The following is a 17,833-nucleotide window of genomic DNA, read 5'->3' as shown; positions in this document are numbered from 1 at the left end:
AAAGAGTAAGGGAATTGTTACTTCTGTCAGGAGCTTGTGGAGCTGAATTGTAAACACACATCTAGACACCTGACAGCATCAGCCACACTAGTGTCATATATACACCTGTTGTCTTGATACTAGAGTGCTATAAAGCTGAGAAATTTTGGCATTGCCTGCTAAGGTTGCTGGCCAAATAATTCTTACATAGGCTCAGTACTGTTTATCAACTCTGTAGGGAAGTCCTGTCAGGATGGCTTGGCCTTTTCACCTTTATCTACATCTTGAGCACACATTTCTGGTTGCAGTGGAAAAGTAGAGCCAGCTTTGGCTCATAGTTGGGGTATCTGCAATGTTGGCCCTTCCTCAGAAGGAGCAACATGCAGTGGTGATTTCATTCTCTGGCTGAGTCTCCAAGGAAGAAGATTCAATACTATCCAAAGACTTATTACCAAAAGCCTGTGAATGCCTGGCACAGCACTCTCTGAAGGGTCTCTGGTGCTAACCCAACCCACAGAGAGGCAGGAGGCAGTTTGAGTGCATGTCAGAACTAGGACATGTAGACAAGATAAACCATTTTTGTGCTGACAGGAGGGTGCTGACATTATGCCAGTAGCATTAGCTGGCTCAGGATCTCTCCAGCTCTGATTTGCACCACGAGTTGGCAGCCTGAACTATGCTCCACAGCCAGTTCTTTTTGGTTGCCTCACTCCCCAGTGCTCACGTTTGCTTTGGGTGTAGGAGGCCCTGGCTCTCACATGAGGACATTTCACAGCCAATTGCTCTGTGGCAGACAAAGTCATTGCCTGACATCACACTGTTGGGATGTCCCTGTCTACTCACTCTAAAAGCACATGGAAATGGGAAAATCCAGCCTGTGAACTCTGAGTCTGGAGATTCCTGCACTGGGTGATTTTTTTTTTGTAGGCTCCTTCAAAGATATCATGTACTGAATAGAAGCTACTGACTGTCCTGCCTTTGAAGCAGGAGAGGAGATGAGAGAACTCACAGTGACCCCCTTTCTCAGGCCTCCAACACTCTGCATTTCAGTGCTAGGTGCTGAGCCACAATGCTGCCAGAAGACATTAATTTTTACAGAAACCTCCCTTGTACAGAAGGTTTAATGGCACAAACAAATCTATTTCCCCTGATGCACAGTGCATAGGTGTGCAATCCTTTGATTCTTCTTTCTTCTTTCTTCTCATTTCTTATTCCACCCTGGTTTCTGTAGCTAACCAAGCTGGGGTCCTAAAGCTCCTTCTCCCTTCAGTTGCACCTCAGCTTGACTCTACACTTCTTGGGGTTTCCAGGCACTCAGGAAAAGAAGAGCAAAGTAGCTGCTGTCGCTATTGAAGAAGTTAATAAGATAAATTTAAAAAAACATGAGTAAAGATCTACATGGCAAAAGGCACCATGACTGCAGCATGGGATGTCCCCTGTCACACATAAACACTTTACAGGGGCAAAGAGCAAAGTGCAGCATTTGTTAAAGCTTGCCAAAAATCTATTTATATAGCAGCAAAATAATAAGCCATCTAAACCACAGAACTGTGGCCACACACATGCGTTCAAAGTCAGTTATTTTCAACATATGTCTTTCCTCCCTAGCATGTCAGCTCCAGGCCCATCAGGCACGGAGGCAAGCTGTGTTAAATTCTGGGTAAAACTGCCACACCAGAGAGGGATTTACAGCAACAGAGAGAGGGTGAGAGATAGGTACAGTGAGTTCAGCTGTCAAAACATGAGCGGTCCTCCTCCAGTTACCCAATTCTGCCACTGTTCTTTGTAAGTGACTAACAGGAACCAGGGCTTGCTTGGCTCTATTCTCCTCCTTCTCCTTCTCTATCCTGTCCCTGGAAGCTCCTGACTACATGTAGTTTAGTTTTCCCCTTGATCCCCAGTGGACATGCACACTGCTCTGTGTGTGTGTGTGTGTGTGTGTGTGTGTGTGTGTGTGTGTGCATTAAACAGCTCATAAATGCCAGGGCTGAATTAGTGCTGTGCTGTTGGCACAGACACTGGAGGGGCCAGCAGGTGCTCTTGGATAGGTCCCACACAACTGAGCTTTAGTTCCCGCAGGGAGGAAGGAAGGTTTGGTAGCACAGAGATCAGAGATCTAGTGAGCTTCACAGGGAATTTCATTCCTCATGGAAGCGCGATACCTCAGAAGAGAAGGAGGTGAACAAAACTGTATCTCAGTAGCCTTTGTCTTTTTAGGAACTGTCCTTGGAAGATTGGCTTTTTGAGGAGTCAAGTGATCTGTCTCCCTTTGGAGTTGTTGATTACACATAGTAATTAACAATTTTCCTATAAGTTCATTTGTTTTATCTAGACACACTCTTTCATATAAAGGGTAAAAAATCTATTTCAGCACCATCCGTGGAAGTATAATAACTGTGATATATTGACAAATAAGTTTGAGCTGGAAGTCACCAGTACAGCAGAGGTAAGCCTTTCGATAGCAAGCAGCCTTGGAGATAGGTGTTAGCATATGGGATTTATGACACGAAAAACAAATTAGCAAGAAACAGGAGAGGTGCTCCAATAAAATTCCAAACAATCGAAAGAAGCAAGAAGAGGAAACATTTTTTTGTTAAAAGCAGTAGTCTCTAAATCTCTAACATCTCATCTGGGTTCCTACCACCCTCAAATTCCATTGCCTTCAGAAGTGCTATATACAAACTTGGAAATGTAGTGAACACAAATATCTTGAAAGAAGTTTTGCTCATGGCTCCAGTTATGAATCCTTAACATCTGGCCACTCTGTCCCAGCAGTGAATGCTTGTAGTACTTTACAACTGTAAAACACACATCAGAGCCACACACCTTAGCTAGTAAAACAGCTAAAAAATACAGCCAGATTTTATGTGCCACTTGATGCTGCTGAAGCAGCGCAAAAATCAGCCTAATAAAGCCTAATTTGCATGAAATACTGCATTCATAGACCACCTCAAGGGACTCCCTCCTCTCTACTCCTCTGGGGCCCAGCTGGGAATTCCAGAGAGGAGGAAAAGAATACCCCAATGCCTTTGTTCAGAAAGTGGAGAGGTTTGTTTTTTGCTAAGAGCTGACAAACAGGTCTCTCATCTGCTGGGAGGCAATCTCTAGGAAATATGTTCTGCTGCTAATAAATTATTTTTTCTGTCATAAAATGAAACTCCAAGTTTAGATCATCAGGTGTTTTTGTATCTCTGCTCAATTTTTTCTACTTCTTTGTGAAACAAAGATCTAATAAACTCACAGTGCTGAGTTACCTACCAACACAGCGTGTCCTCTAGACCAGTTAGTTCTCTTGATAGTGCCAAGGAATCTCCTAAAATATGAAGATCCAAGGTTTTCCAAAGAGCAACTTTAACCCAGAGTAAGAATTCAGCTTGACATCCTATCCCTAGTGCTGGGGGACATCTCAGGTTCTAGCACCTCTGTTGGCTACAATCCACCCCGCCTCAGAGCTGCTGAGGAGAACAGGTGACAGCAGAGATAGCAATACTTCCCACTAAGGCAGAATTACTGCCTGACAAAATCATCAAAACCTCAATAATCCTGGAATCTTTCCTGGCCCAACTCTGCTGCGAAAACAGGGAAAGGCAGTGGACACTGTAGGACAGTATGAAGAGCTCCATAGATTCTGGTGTGCATATCCTGAACTGGACCTCTGGTTATTTAGTTGAACTCAGATATCCCTCTGACTAGAAGTGGGAATTTGGTATCACCTAAATAAGCCATATGGGATCAGCTCTAACATCTTTATGTTCTTAGCTTCTTTTATGTGTTTATAACTATCCCTCTGGAACTGGCTTGGGAAGACTGTGGAAAAAGGAGCAGTAAGCCTCTCCTCTGATCTCAAGCCAGAAGCCAATGATTTATAGAAGCCTGAGGAGAGCATATGGACAGGTGGGTGGGTATCCACACATGCACACGTGTGGAAAGGTGAGAGTAGCTTGGGGGACTGGAATTTACGGCCCTTCCAGAAGTGCGTCAATGAATAAAATGTTCATAATAACATTTAGGGCTAGACCAATATATATGGATTTATGAAGCCATTTAAGGAAAACACAAATAGACAGCAATTTATGAGGATGTGGGGAAATACATCATTAGAGTCAGGATGCACCATATAAACTCATCAACCCCTCAAGGATTTACAACCACATACTGGAAACTACTACTAAAAGTAAGATTGAAGGCTGTATAAGCCCATCTCATCATTCATCTGCTTTTCAGAGAAATCCTTGCCAGTGCAGCAGTGCCAGTGGAAACTTTGCAGCCCCCCCACCAAACTGGCTGTCCCAGGCTAAGCCTTGCATTATGGAAAATGAAGAGGAACACAAAATATCCCCATCACCACAAAGGTAGGAGTCACGACGGATCAAGATGGGTGAAGAAGTCCTTTGGCTCTTCTGGGTTCACTGAGACTCCAAACAAACTGGAATTAATCCCACTGTGGGGAACTAGATGTAAGCACAGCACCTGCACTTCTCTTGTGGCTTTTTCATCACAACCCCAGACCAATAAAACAAGTTTCACCCCAGTGGTGATGCTCACCTTTCCTCGTGTAAAAGCCAGGAAATAGGCAGAAATGAAGGAAATACGTGGTGACAGAACAGCTCTCAAATCACTGGTACTGTGGCAGGGCTGAGGTTCAGCACAAGAACTGGAATTGCATCTAATTACTCTTTATAAGAGGATATTTTTCCATGTGGATTTTTTGGCACATTCATTGTGTTCCATACTTTGGCAGGAAACTATGGTCCTAATTTAATAAAGGATTATGTGCAAAACCGAATTACAATAATTCACATGTTAGCATTTCAGTAAATTTCACCAGGGATGACTCTACAGAAAACAGCCTGTTAAAGCAAGAACAGCTTCAGTCATAAGGAACTATCATAGAAGAATGTCTGTAAAAGTGACTTGCAAGAGATTGGGGTGAACTATTTATATATTCCCATATATATATATATGTATATTTACACACACACATACATATATATATATTTATTTATACAATTTAACCTCTGTATTATGTGAAAATGGCATTTAAATGGACTGTGGATTAAGAAGGATTGTAATTAAAGATTGTTCTCTGAGTGTTTCAGATCTTGTTTCACATGACAGAAAAAGTATTTGTTCCAGGTACCCTTGATTCATTACCTATTAGAAGGATTAAGCAGTCTCTACTTGCTTTACTTGCTTCCTTAATCATCTTTTTAATGATGCAAAAGAAGAAAAAATAGGAGTGAAAAAAAAAGAGAAAGGAAAGTAAATTTTAGGGAATAACGGAAATAGAATAGCTCTGTGCACACCCACAGAAACAATCCATTAAAATTGTCACATTTTTCAGGATCAAAATTGGTCTTTAATGGATAAAAATTCTGTGATGGATTAATGTCAACTTGGGGAACTTTCTCAGAGCTGGGAGCTAATAACTTCTGAATAGCTTTGTAGACACTGTTGTACAAACAGCCTCCACTGCAGGTACAGCCCTGAAAAAGGAGATTTCAAGTTTTCCCAGCTCCAATTGAATTCCCTGGGAGCTAAGGCCAGCCATCCCTGTAGAGTAACTTTGTACCTTATGAGAATAGAACCTTGAACCACTCAAAATATTCTGCAGTTCAGGACAGCCTGGTCCACATCGTTTGGGGAAACATCCACACTCTTGGAGATATTCAGAACCTGCTCATGGGGAAAGACCCAGAGATGCTGGAGAAGCTGGACCTGCTTTGACCAAGGGCTAGAGATGAGACTTCCAGAGGCCCCTCCAATCAAGGTTATTCTATTCAACAGTTCTGCTGCACCATTTGAAATCTTCTATTCAGGCACACAGAGTGCTACTTGCGAAGGTCATCTTACAACAGCCTGCCAATATTTCTGTGTGTCCATCACTTTAATCTCCCAAGCTCAGCACATTCCTAGGAAGTATAATCCTTTTAGAACAAAAAGTTTCTGTGAGCTCAAGCTGCCTCTGCTGCAGGGCTGTTTTCTGAGCCACTCCCCAGGGATAGCTTCTGCCTGACAGTACCAAAGGGCAGGATTCAGCTTCCCTGCCTTTGGTGTTCTCAAAGCCAGAGGCTGGTCTATGAGAGAGAGTCAAGAGAGGAAGAAAAAAAATCCAGAAGAGAGTTCATCCCACTTTAAGACAGCAGGGTTAAATTCTGCTTGGAGGTGCCTGCCTCTCTCCCTTGCTCACAGGCAGCCTGGGCAAGAGCTTTTTGTCTGGGCTCTGCTGTTCAGGCAGTACGAGAGGTGAGAGACAGCTCTTCAGGAAGATAAACTGAAAAAAACTGGATGAAAATGGCCACAGCTCCCTCTGACAAAAGGTTTGAGAGCACAGCACTCAGACATTCAGCAGCCAGTTGTCTTTCCTAAGTAAGAGAAATTTCCTTTCTCTTCTCAGCGTTAAACATTGGACTTGATACTAAAAGGAGAAGTGGCAAGAGTCAGGCATATAATTTCTGAATTTTCCTTCTCTGCTGTTGACTGTGTTTGTTTTGCTTCCTGTTGCTAGCCTCTGAGAACAAATATACTGCATTTTCACCACATGTTCACAAAGAGAAACATTTGCAGAGTGCTGAGTGTTGACTAGTTTCCAGAAGAGGAGCTTGAACACCTCCCAGTTGAATCTCTGTGAGTTAAAGTCCTCGCAACATGAGGGCAGTGGTGCTCACAGAAGCAAAGAAAAAACAGGGGAGGGCAATAGCATTGAACCCTATCTTGTATCTGCAGCCAGTTGTCAGCCATCACACATGGACACCCATCCCATGTCACAGGAAGGACAGCAATGGGGAAGAAGAGGAAGGGGAATTCCACCACACACTCAGGGCTAGCTCCAAAGGAATCATTCAGAGCTGTGTTTATTGCAGAGACTCCCCTGGCTCAGGCTGTATTAACCCCATTCCTACCATGGCTGAAGATAAGACTATTTTTATCCATACTTAGAGATTCAAGTTACAAACCATGGATGGATGTGTTAGGAAAGAGCAACAGAAAAATACGTGAATGTGTTCTCTTAAGTGGATTGCGCAATTCAAAAGAAGTGTTAATTTTCTTCTTCCAATATAGAATATCTGATTAAAACAAATGCAAACTGCACAGAGTGCAATAAAAAACAAATGTTCCATTTTCCATGTCTTCTTGATACAGCTGTTTGTTTTAAACATATAAAGATTAAGGGAACAATCTTGAATTTAATTAAATCCCAAAAGAACTAATGATATTTATGCATATTAAATTTTTAAAGGCACTTGTGGCTGTTCAGCCAATCATTCACTGGACTGTCATAATATGCCTCCCAACCCTAATTTAAATTAGAAAGAAGAGAGCCATGGAAAAAAAATGTGCAGCCAGTAACATTTTCACTGCACATATGTTTAAGAGATAAACGCCCATCTAGCTTTAGAAGGCAACAAATCTAATAAATGGCCACATCATCATAATTCAATGATGGAAAAGACTCAGCATTACAAATTTCAGATCTGCATCTCACAGGAAAGTAAATTAAAACATCAATTATAACCTACTTTAAAGACTTTATAAGGGAAACATTGATGTCTTAGCACAAAAACCCCCAGATCAATCTAGATGAAGCTGGATGTTTCCCAGAGTTGTGTCGTAGGGACCAGAATTTGGTGGGGCCATCTTTGGAGCATAGCAGGAAACCCTTTAGCTTCTCTCCTTTTCTAGTGAGGTCGTGCCTTCCTCTAGTCTCATGTCTTCAGTGAGTTAACAGGTACCTTAGGACCTGGGTCTCTGATGAAGACTTCTTAGTGAGAGGAAAAAAGCTCTCTTTTCTCTTTCAGCAATAAATCAAGGAAGTCTGTGATATAATCCTGAGTAAGTCTTTCAGCACTGATGAAGCCCCACCTCAAATCCTGTGCTCAGTTCTGGAATGCTCACTGCAACAAGGACATTGAGGCGCTGGAGCATGTCCAGTAGAAGAGCAGCAGAGCTGGGGAAGGGTCTGGAGCATAAGTCCAATGAGGAGTGTCTGAGGGAGCAGGGGGTGTTTAGCCTGCAGAAAAGGAGGCTCAGAGGAGACCTTATCACTCTCTACACTGCCTGAAATGAGGCTGTAGCAAGGAGGGTGCTGGTCCCTTCTCACAGGTGACAAGCAATAGAACAAGAGGAAATAGTCTCAAGTTGTACCAGGGGAGGTTTAGATTGGATATTAGGAAAAATCTCTTCACTGAAAGGGTAGCCATGAATTGGAACAGGCTGCCCAGGGAAGTGGTGGAATAACCACCGCTGCTTGGGTACACAGTTTGGTGGTAAACATGGCAGTGCTAGGCTAAAATGTAGACTCAATGGTCTTAGAGGTCTTTTACAGCCTTAGTGATTCTATGATTCTGTTTCTGGTCCAAAATCACAGTCACTGAACTTCATCTTTTGTTACGAAGTTGTTTGTAAATGCAGGCTGAAAAGTTGCAAGATTCTTCCATGCAGTGTAACTTCCCCTCTTTATGCAATCAATATTTTGCTGTCTCAGTTCATACAGTCACCTCTCCTACCTCAAACAACAGACTCTCTTCCCTACATCTCCTAAACACTAGCAAAAGAGGTTTCCTGTTCCACCTACCTTTTAGCATTGCCATACAGCATTAACCAGACATAACTTTGAAAGCTCAAAAAAGTACAGCTTCTTACGAAACAGAAACCCCCAGTTTTGCTCCTTCTTCTCTCACATGAAATTTTGCTGATTTTCTCAAGAAAGGATTCAAACTCTGTTTAGAAAAACACTTCCTTGCCTATGGCTGAGCCTGTTTTTATGGTTTATCAATCATAACAGGAGAAGACCCAGCCATTAATTTCTGCTGTTTTCCTGTTTATGAGAGACTATTGCTTCGCTGATAAGACATAGCCTTTGCCAGGCACTTACCCATCAAAAACTCGAGCCAGAATTGGTCTGACTGTGGCTGGTAGGGTCGGTTGAAGTCAATCTGGATTTGGAAAGCCTGTCCCCGACGCACTATCAGCTTGGGGTTGTAGTACTTGTCAGTGTGGTGCTCCTTCTTGTTGATCTCCTGAGGCTCCTTGAACATATAAATATCCGCAACACGCAGGTAATCTACAGAGACACGTAAATGAGCAGAGGGGGAAGGAGTCAGTGTGCTGAAATGTCAATATTGGTATCAACGTTAGAGGCCCTGTCCTCCCCTTCTCCAGGGAAGGAACACCATGCAACAGGAACATGCTGGATCTGTCTGTGTTTGATTTCCATGCTCCTGGCTGAGAAGAGGCTTATGGGCAGACACTTCTCTCTCCACCTGCCGTTTTCACAGAGACCAAAAGGCTTCTAGTGCGTGGTGAGAGCAACCACAGGAAGAGCAGGTTGCTAGGTGTTGGAAGCTGAATGACCCCAAGGAGAGTCTGGACCCATCTTTCCACTGGCATTGGCTTTCTGCAAGTCTGGGCCTTGCTGTCACAAGTTTACCAGAGCAATCAGTGGGACTTGGATGGCCGGGGCTTCATGTCTCCCTTCTTGCAGTCCCCCATTTGTACAATGCAAATTTAAAGGGGCTTTGTGACACTTAAATACCTTGTTTGCAAAATGCTACCAGTGCTGGGAGCTGAAGAGTCTGAGAGGCAGTTAATGATCTTGCATTCAGCTGAGAGCTTGGATTGCCTGTATTAGATAAGGTTTGGGTGTACTGCATGTGTCTTGTCTCAGCTTCTCAGTACACCTCCACTGCTATTAGTGTCTCCTTATGAAAACTAAATATAACATTACAGCATATAATTACAGCATAGAGTTACAGGCAAGCAGCAGTAGGTGTCTATAACATACACAGGCAAAGCTTTGCTCCCTTCAAATTCATGTTGTATAAAGGGTTATAGCAAACTATAAGTAGTTTGTTCAGCAAATGGCCAGTGTGGGGTGGCACTGGGATAGCCACAGGCACTCACAGTCACCATAAGCTATATGACTGTACCACACCATGAATCTGCAAAATGGGAGTCTTCTCACACTATGAGAAACCACATGAAAATGAACTGGACATTGTTCTTTCACCTGCATGCTAGGAACATAATCATGAAGACTCTGCCAGGAGGAGCAGGACCATTACTACTCACCACCAGGAGAGAGACAGCAGAGTAAAGCTAGATTTGCAGCTCTCAGCTTGTCTTTCCAGGTGCTGACAGTTAGAAACAAGCTAATTCCTGCGTTTTATACTTAGAGCGGCAGAGCCAAACTCATGCTCTGGCAAAAAGAGCTGCACATTTACAGCAGCTGGTGGAGCTGTGTGTATTTCTGATGGTGGCTAATTTGGCTTTCTACTAAGCACACTGTGGGCAAGAATGATGTGCTCAGTAAATGAGTCGGACATTTAAGTCATTGAAGGCTGAATGTGGCCCCTTCCACAGAAACTCAGCACAATTGTTTAATTTGTCAGTTCTGGACAGGCAGCAGAGCCCTGCAGGCAGCAGAGCCCTGGATGGGAAGCATGGTCAGCGTGGTCCTTCTCCTGCTCCAGCCTGGGCTCTGGGCAACAGCTAAGGAGAGACAGGGGAGTAATGGCAATGGGTGTAGGTCCCACTCCTGCTTGCATCATCCCTCAGATCCCTATCCATGTCCTTTAGGAAACAGAAGGAAAGTAATATGCCTGAGGACACAGCATGATAAGGAACCTTTCATGGAAAAGCCCTGCATAACTGAACCCAAAACCATCTGCCTCCTGCTAACCCTAACCTGCAAAAAGGCTAGAGTACTCTGTTCAAACCTGAGTCAGGCTTAGAGTCCCATGACAATGTTATTGTTATTCTCTGCTCAATTCACCAGGCTTCTGGAGTAGCTTCTGTAAAAATCCAGTGCTGATTTTAGCACTGGCTGAGGTTACAGAGATGTCTGTATGAAACATTTTTGCCCAGAAATCATTCCCATTACCCCTATGAGAAGTAGGGCATATCTTCACCTCCCTCCTTGCAAAACTTACCAATGCTCTTTCAAAAATGCTGACAAACTCACAATTGAATTACACAAGGCAAGAATTTTCTGTACAGGGGTAAAGCAGGGACAGGAGAGAATCTCTCCCCTTATATCTTTCAAACCCATTTGGGCCGAAAGCACTACATTTAAAAGTTGGGTATTTTGGGGTTCTGTGAATATCAACAAGAAACTGGCTCAGCTTCTCCCTCATTCCAAGGAGGCATAAAAACAGAGCTGAAGTTTTGTTTTGTTTTCATCTCCTGTTTTGCAATAAAACAGGAGATGGGGGCAATAGTGACCCCACCCTTCCTCTGCATGTTAGCCCCTTCAAGGAACTGCAAAGTTAAGCCACCCTGGGCTTTCAGTTCAACATTTGCTTCATTTTATCGCAGGACTTTACACAGCTCCTGTCAGAACACAGCCATCCACATCTGCAAAAAACACATTTCATTTTTAGGCTCAGTGTTAAAATTTACGTGTAGCTTGCCAGATGAAGATAACCCATGGCTGAGCCTGTGCTAATCACAGTAATGGTAATTATGAAGAGCAAAACATGAGCAGGGTAATAGGATGTGCTAAGACCAGCACCAGGGTGTGATCCAAAGGAAAGCTCCAGGCAAGGCCAAGCTGTGAGGGACAGGTGGCAAGTTGAGGACTCCTTTGAAGTCAGGCACATGAGGGTTTGCCTGTAGCCTGGTCTGTTGTTCAGTGCAAGCAGGTTTGCTGCACGAGAGGCAACAGTGCGATGCCTTCTTAAAGCCTGCGTAATGTTAAGCTTGCAGGGCAATAAATGAGCACAGAGCTGAGCATTTTTTCAAATAAAAAGAATAGCCTCCAAACATCAGGTTTCCTCAGACAACCAGAGAGGAAGGGCTTTGAATTACTACAAAAAATGGTGTGAATTTCCAAAGGAAGTGCCCATCACTCCGCTAGCAGGGGAAACACAAATGCCTGGCGACTCGCCGGACTCTGCAAGGGTGAGCGGAATGACAGGGCTGTGGCCTCCCACCGAGCCCACTCACGACACACTGTGGTGAGGTGAGCTGGCCGGGACGAGCCGGTGGGAGGACACGACACAGGGATGTTCCCGAAGCCACAGGCTTCTTGCTGAAGAAGCGCTCCGTGCCTCTCATGAGCATCTCCCGCCCCAGCTCCCGCAGCAGGCAGCGCCCTGACCGCGCTGGGGACGCAGCCGGGGCCGCGCTCGCTCCGGCTGTGATTCAGCGCAGTCGAAGTGGGTGTCAGCAGAGAGCTAGGCAAGCACAGGGTCTTACCTCATCCCAGAGTAGTAGCTAAAATAGGTCAAGTGAATCACACCCTAAAAATGCCTGTTTTTCTCTGTTGGCTGTCAAGGGAAACGAGGGTGACTAGCTCAGCTGTAGACTCCTACACTGCACAGATCAAGGGCAGAATTCTGTTAAATTTAGGCATCTAAATGATGTGAGCCTGGTATGTAACAACTTATTATGGCCAGCTGATGGCTGGTTGCTGCAGCCAGTGGAGCTGAGAGAAGGATACAGATCACCATGGAACTGACATTCAGTGACTCTCCAGACAGCCTGTGCCCTCACCTCCACTCACTGGATGGCTCCGTTTTGACTACAGTCTGACACAGGTGTTTAGATGTTTATATCAGGTGTCCAAAGGCTAGAAAACACCTCCATTGTAACAGCAGAGATAAAAGCATTTGCATGCTTTTTTTTCACTGTGTTATGGCAACGAAATCTGGGAACTACCACAGAAAAATCTGGACAGCCCAGAAGCGTAGGGGTGTGCAGAAGAAGGGGAAAGTGTCACAAGCAGCTCTCTGCTAGGATGTGCTCCCAGCTCTAGGGTCTCATCACACTGTGCTGCTCCTACTCTGCCCATGGACAACCATTTTATCCCCCAAGCACAACACTGGGAGCATTCTGGGGCAAGCTCAGCTCCTGAATGTCAGGTCGAGCTCCATGGGGCAAGAAACCTTTAACATGCTCTGACAGGTGACTTAAGCACCCTGCCCCAAACAGTATGTCCAGAGACCACACATGTATCAGCTGATACCACAGGCTTAGATCACAGCTGATGTGCACCAAAACAGAAATACTGCTACAGTCCCTTCAGGGACCCCTCAGGTCACCCCTTGGATATTTTGGCTACAAGCATTGGAGAGAATTGCACTGCAGAGATGATCCAGCTGTACGAAGAGTTTTGCTGTAATGCACAGATTTATTTTTCGGCCATACCAGTCCCATAGCCAGGTTTACCCAATGGTCACAAACTCTTGCTTTGGACAAGGGATGTTCTTCTCAACAACAGCATCACCTTAAGGACATGTTGGGCTCCTGCCTCAACTCACTTGACCCAGCATTCCTAAGTTTCCACTGCATTTCTGAAAAGCAGGAGGCTGCCGCCCACATGCACCACATTTCATTCAGAGACTGATGTGAAGCACATCAAAAAGCAACAGGAATCTTTCTCTTGGTACTGGTGGGCTTTAGCTACAGGCTGCATTCCTTCTAAGGTATCCCACAGTAATACATCTCCAGTTTCTGTGAGAGTGTTGCGTTTGAAACAGTGTCTAGCTGGGACCTGCACTGCATTGCATTTGACAATTTAAACAATCACACTTGCCCCAGAGCTACAGTGTTGTCAGAATAGGTTCAAGCAAAATTTGTGCAGTCTTAACATGCCAGTTGGTTTGCTCAGGCATTTTTTTAAAAATAAATGCTTTGAAAAGAAATGTGTGTGTATTAAGATGGGGGTAGGGAGGGGTGTGTGGGGCAGGGAGTGTGGTTAAGGCACATGATTAGGATACAGAAATAATGCTTTGCAACTTGTCACTTAAAATCTCTTTGCCTGTTTTCCAATGTGTGAAATTCAGTAATTAATTCTTGTCCACATTTATTAAGCACTCCTTCAACTCTGGATGAAAAGTCCCCTATGAGCATTAAGTAGTATTACATCCAGCTACTCTGAGCTGCCACATTCAACAACTTCTGCTGTTCAATTCAAATAGGCAAAAAATTTAACATAATTTCATTAATGAGACATTCAGAATTTAATCCTGTTTTCTTTTAAACCAGATCTTACATATGTTTTATTTCTAGTTGACCCAAAGAGCCGACACTGGGAACATACTTTGATTTGTCTATTCTCTACCGTCATATTGTTTTGTTTCCCCAGCCAAATGATTGAAACACTTTTCACAGGAGAATAAAAAATCATATGGGTATTCCTTTTAGTCTCATGGTGTTTTTTGTGAGTGAGCTGAACATATATAGCAAAAGTTTTCCCTGCCAGACAACATTTTGCAGCAGTTTCACAGGCAGATTAAGGCCACATAAATGAAACAGGCCATTAATAGAACAGACTCCTTCTGGCCCTACACTCCAATGCTACCACAGACATGCCTGAAGCCAGTAGGTTCTTAAAGTGATTCTGTGATTGTGATCAAACTGGAAAAAACCCATTCTTGCCTTTTTTTAACCAGTCCCACAGTTCAAGCTGATAACTGGTCACCCAGCTTCTTTACTCCTCACTTTCCATACCCATAACCCATGCTAACACTTCCATACACACAGGTGGTTTCAGTAAGTTTTCCTATGAACAGCAAGCAAAACTGTCTGAATTGGAAATATGTAAGGAAAAGGTCGTTTGGGTTTAGTTCACAGACCTGTGCTAAGAGTATGGAAGATGTAAAAATAGATTTACAGCTTAATTGTACACTGTACCTCTGGGATTAAATCCTCTAGGTATCAATCCAAAAGCTTCCATCTCAGGAACCTCATTTTCTTCATCATTGGAGTAGTTTGGTGGGATGGCTCTTCTCCCATTCAAAGGAAGTTTATTCTCCTCATTGGTGCTCGTTGTTTCAGACATCCTGTGCTAAAAAGAGTTATAATAGCATGAAAGAAGGAGCTCAAGGAAAAAGCAAGCGTGAGCTAACATGGCACGTGCAAGATGGGAGAAGCCAAAAGCAATGTGGGGTGCCAGTGAGCTACACAGTTTGAGACTTACATAAATAAAACCTGAGAGGCAGAAAACATCAGTCTAATGATAAGTACAGCTCTCTAAGGATTGGAAGGCATTTTGTGTTCATCAAAACACATGAATAAGAGAAGAAGGAGGGGGTGGGAGAAGGAGAGGGAAGTCTAACACAGAAGTATTTGCCTAGGAGAAGCAGGGCACTAAAAACATTAGGAAGTTTCAGGTAAAAGACCTGGAAAATCTTTCACTCTCTCATCCTCCATAAAAGCATTATTGAATCCAAAATAGCAAATTATATTTTCAGAAAGTGCATCACACACTACCTCTCCCTAATAAAAATGACATTATAAGTCATGCTGCAATCAAGCCAAATATTACAGCCTACAACAGCCTGTGGATAAGTGGAGAACTGTATTTTTGTCCCTATGCACACAAACACCCAATATCTACAGGGCTAACTCCTGCACCCAGACAATCCACTTTTGAGAAAAAGAGGGGGAGGGGGGAAGAGAGAGTGGGGTAAAGGGGAAAAAAGGAAAAGAAAAAAGCACTTATCCACTTATTTCTTTCCCACTAATGTCCTTAAGGGAAATCTTAGATGTAGGCTGATCAGAGACTGAAAACTGCTTTCACATCTATTTCAGTGTAAGCATGTAGCAGTGAAAAAGCCATGCAGCCCTTCTAAGAAAATATTAATGACTGAGAAGAAAACTTCTTCCCAAAGCCCCTGAAAACAGCAATTTAAAACATAGCAATTATTTAATAGAAGTAAGCTCTAAAAGGAAGTTTTTTCAGTTATCAAGGGTACCTTCTTTTCAGATAGTCTTTTTTTCCTTCTCCCTTGCAGAATTTCTGCAGCACAATAGAATCAGGGAAAATGCTGGGGGCTTTTAAGTAACCTCTGTATATCCTCCTCCTTCCTGTTGCAATAGGACAATGCTGAAAGGGTTGCCAAGCCCTCCCAGCACCACCTTGGAGGATCTGCCACCACAGCTGGCATGCCTTTTCTTCCTCCCTCCCCCTCCCTGCCTTTCTTACCCCAACTCTGCTCACCAGGAGCATTTCAGGGTGTTTGTGGAAGGAAAACAACTTTGGCATTGAAGTTTCAGTTCTTTTTGAGACCAAGTAGGAGTACTTATGGCATGAAAGCATATGAAATGGGAGACTGGAGGGATTTTCTGAGGCACACAGTCTAAGAAGCCATGCTTACCATGTTGCCAGACTTTGGTGGTGTCTCTGCCTCAGGGAGCCTGTGATGCAGCTTCAGGTGCTGGTTTTCAGGAGTCCTCCCAGGCAGACACAGTGATGGTTCCCCTGCTAGGTCCTCACAGCAGTCCTTTCAGAGGACTGCAGGACACTGGAGAGCTCATTGGCAGCCCAGCTTTTTCTAGAGACCTTGTGCTGTCCAGGACAATGAAGGTGTTTTGCATCACACAGCTATATTTGGGTCAAATGACTTTCAGCTCTTGCCCATGATGAACTGTGGATCACCTGACAGGTCTGGGGCTGCACCTTCTGGGAGCTTTTTAGCTTCATGTCAACTTTCTTCAGTTTCCAGCCCTTTAAGGTAGCTGGAGACTCTGTGACACCTCCTCTGTCACACATAACTCAACAGGCCAGTGGAGTTCCATGGAGAAAAAGCAATGGACAGGGAGGAATTCAGGCCTGTGTTCTGCCAGCTGCTCCTGTTTGGCAGTAGAGGTAGAAACCACCTACTGAGAACATGCATGGGCAGTGGAGAGCCCCTCTTGCACACACAGCATCCACCAAGGGCATTCACTTTCCTCTGCATCTGCAGGGCAGATGAAGGAACAAGGAGACACAGTGAAGACAACTCTACTGTCTTTCAGACAGCTGTGACTTCCAGCCCCACAGCACCAGAGAATTCTCAAACCTCCAATGGCTAAATACCACTGAAGTGAAGTCAGGGGGCAGAAAAGGAGAGAATACCTCACATGGGAAGCAGCAAGTAAATCATCTGGAAGACAGGACTCCTATCCTACCTCCCTGGGGATTTCCCTGCCACAGCATGGTAGTTCCACAGAGGTCAGGACACATGCAGAGTGTGAGTCAGAGATCCAAGCTGGGCACCTGGGAGCAGCATGACGGCACCAGTAGGTGGGATAAGGAGCTTGCTAGGGCTGGCTGACAAGGCACAGCATGGGGCTGCAGCAGTTTTGGGGGCAGCCTGGTTACCTGCCCACAAGTGTTGCACTATGCTTTCTCACAGCTGAAGGGTATGAGAAGACTGCTGAACACTGTTTGGCTTGTAGCACAGAAAGCCACCTGGCTGGAGGACTCGCCTTCCCTTGTCCTGCTCCCCCAGGAGTGCAAGCACCCTCAGGGGACAGATCTGATCCCATCACACACATCCTGAGCTGCAACTGCTATTGACTTGCTTTTACACAGATGGGCTCCGTGGTAACCATCTGGAGGGCAAGCAGCACCCCTGGCACTGGGGAACACAATGAGCTCTCTGGGGGAGGAGGCTGGTTGCCAATTTTCCTTTCTTGTCTTTTTTTTTTTTCCCTTTTTTTTCCCCCTAGCATCCGCATTTCTATGTGACGTGTTGTGCTTTGTGCCTCTCTCTCCCACTTCCAGCCAGCACTTCAGTTCCCAAAATTGCAGCTGCTGTGATGATGTTACAAAAACTGATATAAATATTGCCTCGGTGCCATGCCTGCTGGAGGCCTGCAACACAAACAAGAAACACCGTCTCCCAAGGAAGTCATGTGCTTCCCCAAGTGGCTGCGGTGCTGTCAGAGCCAGGAGGAAAACTTTCCGTCAGAGCCAGGGCTGAAGCGAGAGGCTGCAGCAGAGCGGCTCCCTGCGTTCCAGCCACAGTGCCTGAGCAGGCAGCGCTTGCAGATGTCTCTCCCTGCCCAGGCACGTCACCTTGGGGCTTTCAGCAGAAGCCACCGACCACGCACAAAGTGGGGAGGCCAAAATTTTTGGTGGCAG

General features: G+C 44.6%; 1 protein-coding gene across 2 annotated transcripts in view; it reads right to left on the bottom strand.

Annotated features, from left to right (window-relative positions):
- The window catches only part of F13A1 (coagulation factor XIII A chain), a 58,993-nt gene extending 42,314 nt beyond the window's left edge, over positions 1–16,679 (bottom strand). Inside the window, exons 1-3 of one of the 2 annotated variants that reach the window (XM_030943141.1) lie at positions 16,653–16,679; positions 14,617–14,770; positions 8,855–9,043 (exon numbers count right to left, since the gene is read on the bottom strand). In XM_030943141.1, coding sequence (XP_030799001.1) covers positions 8,855–9,043; positions 14,617–14,770; positions 16,653–16,664 — 355 coding nt within the window. In that variant the 5' untranslated portion in view covers positions 16,665–16,679. Of the gene's footprint in view, positions 1–8,854; positions 9,044–14,616; positions 14,771–16,082; positions 16,175–16,652 lie in introns of those variants that run through there. The other variant, XM_030943140.1, reaches the window with a different exon arrangement.
- Positions 16,680–17,833: the final 1,154 nt, after the last annotated feature.

The sequence above is a fragment of the Camarhynchus parvulus genome, chromosome 2 (genome assembly GCF_901933205.1).
Source record: "Camarhynchus parvulus chromosome 2, STF_HiC, whole genome shotgun sequence".
Lineage (NCBI taxonomy): Eukaryota > Metazoa > Chordata > Aves > Passeriformes > Thraupidae > Camarhynchus > Camarhynchus parvulus.
Note: the sequence above shows the minus strand (reverse complement) of the source record. Positions and strands in the feature narration are given on the sequence as shown.